This window comes from Chiloscyllium plagiosum, unplaced genomic scaffold, assembly GCF_037043375.1.
Source record: "Chiloscyllium plagiosum isolate Xiang-an unplaced genomic scaffold, Cpla_swu_hap1 HiC_scaffold_44, whole genome shotgun sequence".
Lineage (NCBI taxonomy): Eukaryota > Metazoa > Chordata > Chondrichthyes > Orectolobiformes > Hemiscylliidae > Chiloscyllium > Chiloscyllium plagiosum.
Window position 1 is genome coordinate 17,240,570 of NW_028270182.1, and position 10,154 is coordinate 17,250,723.

General features: G+C 50.3%; 1 protein-coding gene and 1 long non-coding RNA gene across 2 annotated transcripts; both read left to right on the forward strand.

The window, feature by feature from the left end:
- Positions 1-599: 599 nt before the first annotated feature.
- Positions 600-6,603, forward strand: LOC148137337 (lysophosphatidic acid receptor 6-like). The gene is made up of 2 exons (XM_087982750.1): positions 600-698; positions 4,943-6,603. The coding sequence occupies exon 2, from the start codon at positions 4,955-4,957 to the stop codon at positions 6,050-6,052; it is 1,098 nt and encodes a 365-aa protein (XP_087838876.1). The 5' UTR covers positions 600-698; positions 4,943-4,954; the 3' UTR covers positions 6,053-6,603.
- Positions 6,604-6,823: 220 nt separating this feature from the next.
- On the forward strand, positions 6,824-8,693 carry LOC148137338 (uncharacterized). Its single transcript, XR_015754338.1, has 3 exons — positions 6,824-6,900; positions 6,983-7,014; positions 7,259-8,693. It is a non-coding gene; the product is annotated as an uncharacterized LOC148137338 (long non-coding RNA).
- The last annotated feature ends 1,461 nt before the right edge of the window (positions 8,694-10,154 follow it).

Here is a 10,154-nt window from a genome sequence, read left to right on the forward strand (position 1 = left end):
TTTAAAAAAGCATGAAGGGAAGAATTTTTTACGCAGAGGATAATTTGCGTGTGGAATGAACTTCCTGAGGTAGTGCCGGATGGGGGCATAGTTACATTTAAAAGACATTTGGATGAGCAGGAAAGGTTTGGAGGGATATGGACCAGGAACTAGTTTATTTTGGGATTACAGTCAGCATGGACTTGTTGGGACCAAAAGGGTCTGTTTCTGTGTTGGATGACTCTAAGACCTGATTAGATTTGATGACTGGATCAATTAAAAGTTGGAGACCCAATATCTCAGACTGAGCAACTGCTTTGTTCCTATCCCCTGCTTGCTACAGCCTGGGAGCTTGACCAGTTCAGAACCCACACTCAATGCTCTGGGCTAACTACTTGCAATCCAGCACTTCCACAGTGAAACAGAGTGCGAGAACGCACACGGACCCTTCTGTGAATAGTGGTCAACACAGTCACTACACTTGAACAGGGAACAAAACCCCAGAAAATAAGGGAGAAAGCGGGGAGGAGCAGGTGTAAAAATAATGGGTGTTTCCTGAAACTGTGGGAGGAAGTACTGGAGTAGAGAGGAGGGACCAGTGCATGGAAAGCCAGGGAAATAGACAAGTTACAACCGAGATTGTAGGTAATAATATTTGGCTGAGAGACAAACAGGCAACAACTTCAGAGATCCCACAATCATTGCAGCCCCATTGAGAGGTGAGACTGAGGACTCAGTGAGTATTTCTGTGTTTTACTGTCAATAATTACTCGAAATGAAATGACACATTGCTCACAGTGAGAATGCGCTGAGGGGAAACTGGCTCCTGCAGTTCGAAACTTCAAAGCTCTTTCTGAAGCAATACTTCAGAATGTCTCGAGAGCATGACTCTTGCTTGGCTGATTATAGATTAGATTAGATTCCCTACAGTGTAGAAACAGGCCCTTCGGCCCAACCAGTCCATACCGACCCTTCGAAGAATAACCCACCCAGACCCATTTCACTCTGACTAATGCACCTATAGCACGACCAATTCACCTAACCTGCACATTGTTGTGACTGTGGGAGGAAACCCACACAGACACAGGGAGAAAGTGAAACTCCACACAGACGGTTGCCCGAGGCTGGAATCGAACCCAGGACTCTGGTGCTGGGAGGCAGCAGTGCTAACCACTGAGCCACTGTGCTGAATTGAGCCTGGCCAATTCACCTGACCTGCACATCTTTGGATTGTGGGAGGAAATGTGTGCCTTTATTTTGTCCTGGTGGGAACAAAGGTTCCCCAAATGCCCCCATGTTCCAAACCCCACTGCTTTCACCTTCAACTTTGGAGGAGAGTTGGGATGTAGTGTTAATCCTCAACATGAACCTCACCAAATAATTTTTATTAAAAAAACTGCTCGGAGTACTGAGCAGATCAGACTGTTTCCACAGAGGGAAATGTGGGTTAAACACTGATAAGGACAGAGCATCCCTCATTTCAAGGGGTTGGCATGAAAGGAGAGACGAATCTGACTGGGACTGTACAAGGTGCTGGTGAGACCACGTCTGGAGTCGTGTGAGCAACTTGATCATTTGTTAAAGGAAAGATATCACTTCGATTGGAGAAGGCGAGTCCATGACATGGACAGGATGGTCTTATGAACAAAGGTTAAAGAGGTTTTGGACCCTCTTTAAATAAGAGGGTCCTCGAGCCTGTTTCAGAACACGAGGCACGCTTGAACGAGACGGCAGCCCGTGGTTGCTAAGAGTAGTTTTGGTCTTCGGCGCGTTCTGCTTCCTGCTTTACATTCATAGCGAAACCTGCGAGCATTTGACCCGAAAAGTTACGTTTGCAAATCCTGAACGTCCTTCCCTTAAAGCCATTAGAATCTCAACAAATCATGTGGACTGAGATATCCCCATGTGCTGCCTAGTCTCTGTCAGTCACAGGCTTCAAGAACTGCCCTACATTCGAGAGCACCCCTCGGGTCTGCGAATCCTCCTTAGATTTGAAGCTCTGTTACTTTTCTCACTGCCAACTTTTCACTTCCTGTTGTCCTCTGTGTTGTCTCTATTCTGAAACATCTCCAGGAGAGACGTCGCACGTTGTTTTGGGACACAGACTCAGTCATTTAGTAAAGGCCTAAAAATTGTTAACTCAGGCTGGGGTTTATGTCCCACCTCAGAATGGTCACATCAGAGTGCCCCGTCCAATCAGGGTTGACTATTTCATAGATTGATAGAATCCCAGTGTGAAAGCAGGCCATTCAGCGCATACTGACCCTCTGAAGGGTATGCCACCTAGAACCCCCCAGCCATCCCATGGCTAATCCATCTAACCTTCACATTGGGGGACACTACGTGGCAATTTAGCATGGCCAATCCACCCAATGGTGACTTAGTGGTTAGCACTGCTGCCTCACAGCACCAGGGTCCTGGGTTCGATTCCCAGTCTTGGGCGACTGTGTGGAGTTTGCACATTCTCCCCGTGTCTGCGTGGGTTTCCTCCGGGTGCTCCAGTTTCCTCCCACAGTCCAAAGATATGCAGGCCAGGTGAATTGGCCATGTTAAATTGCCCGTAGTGTTAGGTGCATTAGTCAGAGGGAAATGGGTCTGTGTGGGTTACTCTTCAGAGGGTCGGTGTGAACTTGTTGGGCCAAAGGGCCTGCTTCCACAGTGTAGGGAATCTAATCTAATCTAATTTGATGAATTGGATGAGATTACAAAGACATGGAAGGGTGAGGCAACGGAAAATTCAACTCCCCTTCCCAATCCACCAAGTCCTGGGCCTCTTCCACCGCCAAATCCAAGCCACCTGATGGAAGAACGCTTCAGCTTCTGCCTTGGGATCCTCCAACCACCTGGCATCCCCCCACCTTATCCCAGATCCAACCTTCCAACTGGGCACTGCCTCTTGACCTGTGCTACCTGTCCATCTTCCTTCTCACCTATCCTCTCCACCCTCCACTCCGACCTATCACAATCACCTCCCATCTGCATCCATCTATAGCACCCGCAGCTACCTTGCCCCCAGCCCAATCCCCACCCTCCTATTTATCTGTCACCCCTCCCCCCCCCCCCCATGTTCCCCATATGCCCAAAATTGGTGACTCTCCACGTCCCCAGACGCTGCCTGACTTGCTGTGCTTTTCCAGCGCCCCACTTTTCGGCAATGAGGAACTTTAAGCAGAAAGTTGGCAACGTCAGAGTCACAGTAATTCCCCATCGCCAATCCCACCCCAACCTGCACAGGTGTGGAGTGTGGGAGCAAACCCACGCAGACACAGGGAGAATGCGAAAGCTCCGCACAGACAGTCGCCCGAGGCTGGAATCGAACCTGGGTCCCGGGTGCTGCGAGGCAGCAGTGCTAACCACTGAGCCACCGTGCCACCCCGATTTGCCTGTTTATCACTGGTTGAGGTGATTCATGGACTCTCAGCATCCACTTATTCTATGGTGCTGAGAATTCCTCGGGTCACGTATATATCGGTTACTGGTCACTCCCCTGTACCTCCAGCCCTCGATTTTCCACCATCCTTTCAGGCCACACGTTCTCTTTGCAGGAAAAGAACTTCCCAACTTTCCTCTTAAGCACTTGAACGCGCGCCCTCTGGTCTTCGACAGATCTGCCAGGGTGGTGGAGGGCGGACGGTTCCCGGGATTGGCTCTCTCCATGCCGCCGATGATTTTTGGATACTCAGATCAGTCTCTTCTGCTCTTGGGAAAAACCAATCCAAAATCTCCTCTTCACGACTGAGATGTTCCATCCCAGGCAACACCCTGGTAAATCTCCCCCACACTCTCCCCCAGTGCAATCTCATCCTTCTGATAGGGTGGTGAGTGGATTACTCAGGAGGAGTCATGTCAAAGGCTATTTTCCTCTTCCATTGCGGTTTATTGTTGATATCAAGGATTGTTCTAGTCATATGGCTAATGGAATTGTATAAACGTAGGAAATACTTTGGTACTTTCCTTATCCTACTCATCTCAATCTCCAAATCTCTCATTGACCCCAAGGGTCCTCTGAACCAGGAAATCCAGGTTTAAGTCTCTAACATCTCTGAACATATTTCCCATTGACCCATTCCAAAGATGTTTAGGTTAGGGTGGATTGGCCACACTAAGTTACCCATAGTGTTCACAGATGTGTAGGTTAGGTGCATTAGCCGTGGGAAATATAGGGCCCCAGGGATGGATCAGGCTGGGTTACTCTTTGGAGGGCCGGTGTGGACTTGTTGGGCCAAATGGCCTGTTTCCATGCTACAGGGATTCTATGAATTCACTCGAACATCTTGAAGGAGCAAATCATAGAGTTGCAGAGATATTCAGCACGGAAACAGACCCTTCAGTCCAATTCGTCCATGTCAACCAGATATCCCAACCTAATTTAATCCGACTTGCCAGCACTTGGTCTATAACCTTCTAAACCCTTCCTATTCATATGCCCATCCAGATGCCTTTTAAATGTTGCAATTGTACCAGCCTCCACTACTTCCTCTGGCAGCTCATTCCATACACGTACCACCCTCTGAGTGAAAAAGCTGCCCCTTAGGTCCCTTTTATATCTTTCCCCTCTCACCCTAAACCTATGCCCCTCTAGTCCTAGATTAATAGGAGGCTCTGGGTAAAGTTTGCTGCATTTGAAATTGTCTGCCCACTCATCAGATCCAAAGGTGCAGCAAGTCCAAATGATAGGGATTGTTATTTCCCAGGAACGTTTTGGGAAGGGATTAATTGAACTCCAACCGAGAGACAATCCTGTAAGATAAACGGTGCAAAATAGAGAGCACGATATGAGCATTCAGGCCAATAGTTTGAGGTTACGGGAACAGGTGCGGAAACCGGGTGGAATGCTCTTCTGAGGGACCGTCCAGACTCAATGGGCTGAATGGCCTCACTGTGAGAAATCTGTGAGCCCGCAGAGTCAAATGCAAAGCTGTACTGTCTGAGCAGCCTGTGCTGAATACTCTTATAATTTCAGATTCAATGAAGCATGGGCGATTCCAGAGTGCTGACAGCTGACTGGTCCCTGGGAGGGGCGTCACACACATCGTCTCCAATGGGTATCAATTCCACAGGCAGTGCCAACCTCACCAACAACACAAACCCCTGCCAGGTCAGCGCCGACTTCCAGTATGTCCTGTTTCCCGTGGTGTACAGCCTGGTGTTTGTCTTTGGCACCGTCTCCAACCTCTGCGTCCTCTGGTACCTCTTCAGGAAGAAGGGGGAGTTCACGCCCTCTGACATCTTCATGATCAACCTGACCGTGATCGACCTCATCTTCACCGTTCTGCTCCCCTTCAAAATCGTCTACCACGCCCTGGAGAACGACTGGATCTTCGGCGAGGCGGTGTGCAAGATCACCGGCTCCCTCTTCCTCGCCAACATGTACGGCAGCACTCTCTTCCTCACCTGCATCTGCGTGGACCGCTACATCGCCGTGGTCCACCCCATCCGCTCGCTTTGGCTGCGCAGAACGCGCTACAGCGTGGTCACGTGCTGCCTCATCTGGCTGCTGCTGGCCTCCAGCCTGCTTTACCTGTGCCTCGGAGGGCCGCTGACCAGCCGGTTCCCCAACGGCAACACAGCGTGCCTGGAGAACTTCTCCATGGACACCTGGAGCGGGCACATCTCCGGGATCAGCATCGCGGCAGCGGTGGTTGGCTTCTTCATCCCGCTGGTGGTCATCATCGTCTGCTACCCCCTCATCGCCAAGAAGCTGCTGGAGCCCACCGCCGGCAAGGAGTCGGTGCACACGGTGAAGCGAAAGGCCCTCCGTACGGTACTCCTGGTGCTGGTGGTCTTCCTCATTTGCTTCGTGCCCTATCACCTCATCCAGTTGGTGCACACCCTGAGGCGGATTCGGGTGCTGTCCAGCTGCCGCCTCATCCAGTTCACCTACTCGGCCCGGCGGGTTACCATGGCGCTGACCAGCCTCAACAGCTGCCTGGACCCCGTGGTCTACTCATTCACCAGCAACACCTTCCAGTGGAGGCGCTTGTGTTGCGACGGGCCTGCGATTTGCCTCCGCCGAAAACGCACGCTGGTGGGCAAAAGGGGATCCTCGGTGCTCTCTGTAATTGGTCACTGAATCATCGACCTGGTCATCGATTCCACTCCCCTCTCCCCCCTGCCCACCCAGCCGCTGGCCGAGTTGGTTTCTGGTCAACGTCCCCCAGGTAACAGACGGTTTCCATTCATTGGGTCAACAACAGTGGAGCTGTGTAAGGGCCATCTTCAGAACTGAGCTGCTTTTGGTCAGTGTACACAGGGCCTTGTTCACTGTGAAAGGCGTACTGTAACAGTCGGGACATGCAATAATATGACGGAGATGCATTACTATGAAGAAGTTGCACCAATATCAAGAACGTGCGATATTGGGAAAGACATGCAATATTGGGAAGGATATGCACTAATGGGAAAGCTGGTAGAAGTATGTGAGGCCAGATCCTGTGTAGCAGCATTTCTGCTGTCTCCATTACTGTCAGAGTCAATACTGGGCTTCACACACACACACACTCACACACACACACACACAGACACACACAGGCACAGGCACTCTTACACACACACACAGACACACTCACTCACACACACACACAGGCACTCTTACATACACACACACACACACACAGACACTTACACACACACACAGACACACACACACACAGGCACTCTTACACACACACACACACACAGGCACAGGCACTCTTACACACACACACGCACACACAGAGACACACACACAGGCACTCTTACACACACATACACACAGGCACATGCACTCTTACACACACACACAGGCACTCTTACACACACACACACACACACACAGGCACTCACACACGCACACACTCACACACACAGGCACTCTTACACACGCACACACTCACACACACAGGCACAGGCACTCTTACACACGCACACACACAGGCACAGGCACTCTTACACATGCGCACACTCACACACACAGGCATAGGCACTCTTACACACGCACACACTCTCACACACACAGGCATAGGCACTCTTACACATGCGCACACACACACACAGGCACAGGCACTCTTACACATGCGCACACTCACACACACAGGCATAGGCACTCTTACACACGCACACACTCTCACACACACAGGCATAGGCACTCTTACACATGCGCACACTCACACACACAGGCATTGGCACTCTTACACACGCACACACTCACACACACAGGCATAGGCACTCTTACACATGCGCACACTCACACACACAGGCATAGGCACTCTTACACACGCACACACTCTCACACACACAGGCACAGGCACTCTTACACACACTCACACACACACAGTCTCTGTCTCTCTCACACACACTGACACCTGGAGCAATAACCTTTGATGTGAATGTTAATTCTGATCCTCTTTCTCCAGATGCTGTTGGAGCTGCTTCATCTTCCCAGTATTTTCCGACTTTACTCTCTTGTTATACTTGCTGTGTTGCTATGTCAGGGGACTGTTACACTTCTCAGCTTCTCATGAAGAATCTTAATTGCTTTTGTACAAAATGCTTTTCTTGTTAACAATTGCAATGAAAACACTTGCAAGTTTCAGATTTGCAATCTGTTCCCTCCTCTCAGTCACATTAAACTGTCCCTGGAAAGGCAACACTGATTTCCTACAGTGTGGAAAGAGGCCATTCGGCCCATTGAGTCAATACCAACCCTCCGAAGTGCATCCCATTTCCATAACCCTGAATTTCCCATAGCTAATCTACTCGTCTCTGGGTGCGAGGGCCCAATTCTCCTAACCGGCGCATGTTTAGGACTGGGGGAAGGAAACCGGGGGAGCAAACACACGCAGACACTGGGGGGGAATGTGCAAACTCCACACAGACCTGTCTGTCCGAGTCTGGAATCGAACCGGGACCCGCGGGTGCTGGGAGGCAGCAGTGCTAACCACTGTGCCATCCACCGCAGGTGGAGCAGACACGAAAGGGATATGAAGATAAACCTTTGAGTGGAAATTACCATCTCAGAAAATAAAGCGATGCTTAATGAATCCTTGCAGGTGGTGCTCCTGGATTAACAGTTTACAAGAAAATATTTGTGAATTCCAAACTCAAGTGTCTGCTTCATAAGCATTCCGAACCTGCCATTAGATATGAGGACAAGAGTAGGCCATTCGGCCCCTCAAACCTGCTCCAACATTCAGTAGGATCACGGCTGAACCGATTGAGGGTTCCACCCGCTCACTTTCCTGCATTTTCCCTGTAACACCGACTGATCGATATGTGACCATGCTATCACTTTAACAAGGTCGTTTTATTCCTGGGTTTTTTTTTTGTCCCTTAAGAGAGATCGTAAAGGCAGAGGTGCCGTGGGGTCTGGGAAAAGCCACGTTTAGCCACAGCAGGGGAGAGGCCAGTTGACCCAGTCCAGGCTCTTTCTAGTTGAGTTCAGCTGTAGCAGTCCCGAGATGCTGGAGTGCAGGAACGTTGCAATTTCAGTGACTGATTCCTGACTGACCTTGGCTCTGAGATCTCTCTCTGGATGTTGCTCCCTCCTGCCTGTATGAAACTGTGTTTGAACTTACCTTTTTGTTGAGGGGTGTGTTTATGGGATATTACTGGATTGGAGCGATGCCTTTGTTAAGTTGCTGCAGCGGGTTGGTTATAGTTAACTTATTTTGAATCCTGTTTTGTTTTGTTTGTGTTTCAACTGGAGTGTTGGAATAAATTCTGGTTTGCTTGAAGCTGAGCGGGTTTGACCAGCTGCATCCCACCTGCAACACCCACTTCACAACTGCCTTTACAATAAGAAAATGTTAGGGTCTAGGCTACCTTCTTCAAGTATTCTGAGGGGGTCTGGCCCAGTCAATGAGAGATCTATCTGTCTAGGAATCTATCTCTGTTAGCCCGAAGCATTCACAAGGACACTACACCCCGTCCCTCTCCCCCACCTCCCATTGCTCTCTTTGGCAAGAAGACTCAAAAACTCATAGGCTCAGCAGTTAACACAGTGACAGGAACTGGGTTCAATTCCACCCTTCGGTGTAGAGTTTGCACGCCCTCCCCGTGTCTGTGTGTGGGTTTCCTCCGGGTGCTCCGGTTCCCTCTCACAATCTAAAGATGCGCAGGTCAGGGGGGATTGGCCATGCTCAATTGTCCAGAGGTGTGCAGGCTAGGGAGATTAGCCATGGGAAAATACAGGCTTGCGGGCCTGGCGGGATCGATGAGAGCTGTCTCACACGGCAGCGATTCCCCGCACAAATAACGCACTGAGGCCAAACGCAAGCCACAGATTAAACCTTACAGCGCAGACGTTCTCAGTGGCAATCTGCTTTAGTAAAATCCACAGACCTGAAAGAACGATAACAAGGGCAGGAGTTTCAGAGGGGGTTTGAGGGGACGCTATTCTCAGTCAGAGGGCGGTGGGAATCTGGGATGGGAAGGTAGTAGAGGTGGGAAACCTTAAAAAGGTAGTTGGAAGAGCCACTCGAAATATCATAGATTTTTTTCAAGGCCTAATGTGGGAAAACGGGCCTTGCGTGGGAAGTCATGTGTTTTCAGCAGCGCGGGCTTTGACGGGTCAAAGGGAGTCCTGAGTGAGGTGCTGGAAAAGCACAGCAGGACAGGCAGCGTCCGAGGAGCAGGAGAATCGACATATAAGCTCTTCATAAGAAATGAGGCTTGTGGGTTGGGGCTGAGAAATAGCAGGGGATGGGGTTGGGGGAGGTAGCTGGGAAAGCGATAGGTGGATGAAGGTGAGGGAGAAGGTGATAGGTTAGAGAGGGGCAGTGATAGATGGGTCTGAAGGGCGGTGCCAAGTTGGAGGTTTGGGACTGGGATAATGTGGAGGGGAGAGGAAATGAGGAAGCTGTTGAAATCCACATTTATCCCATGTAGTTGCAGGGTCTCAAGGCGGAATATGAGGCGTTCCTCCTCCAGGCGTTGGATGGTAATGGTTTGGCAGTGGAGGAGGCCCAGGACCTGCATGTCCTTGATGGAGTGGGAGAGGGAGTTGAAACATTCAGCCACAGGATGGTGGGGTTGGTGGGTGTGGGTGTCCCAGAGATGATCCGCAAGAATGTGTCCTGTCTCCCTGATGTAGAGGAGACCACTCCGGGTGCAACAGATGACATTGGGAAAGGTACCGGTGAATTATTAAATGGTCAAAGGGACTTATTGACGGGTACTGTACGCAACTATTAGCG

Excerpts from the sequence above, each read along its gene's own strand:
- LOC148137337 (XM_087982750.1), top strand. The coding sequence starts at position 4,955 with ATGGGCGATTCCAGAGTGCTGACAGCTGACTGGTCCCTGGGAGGGGCG.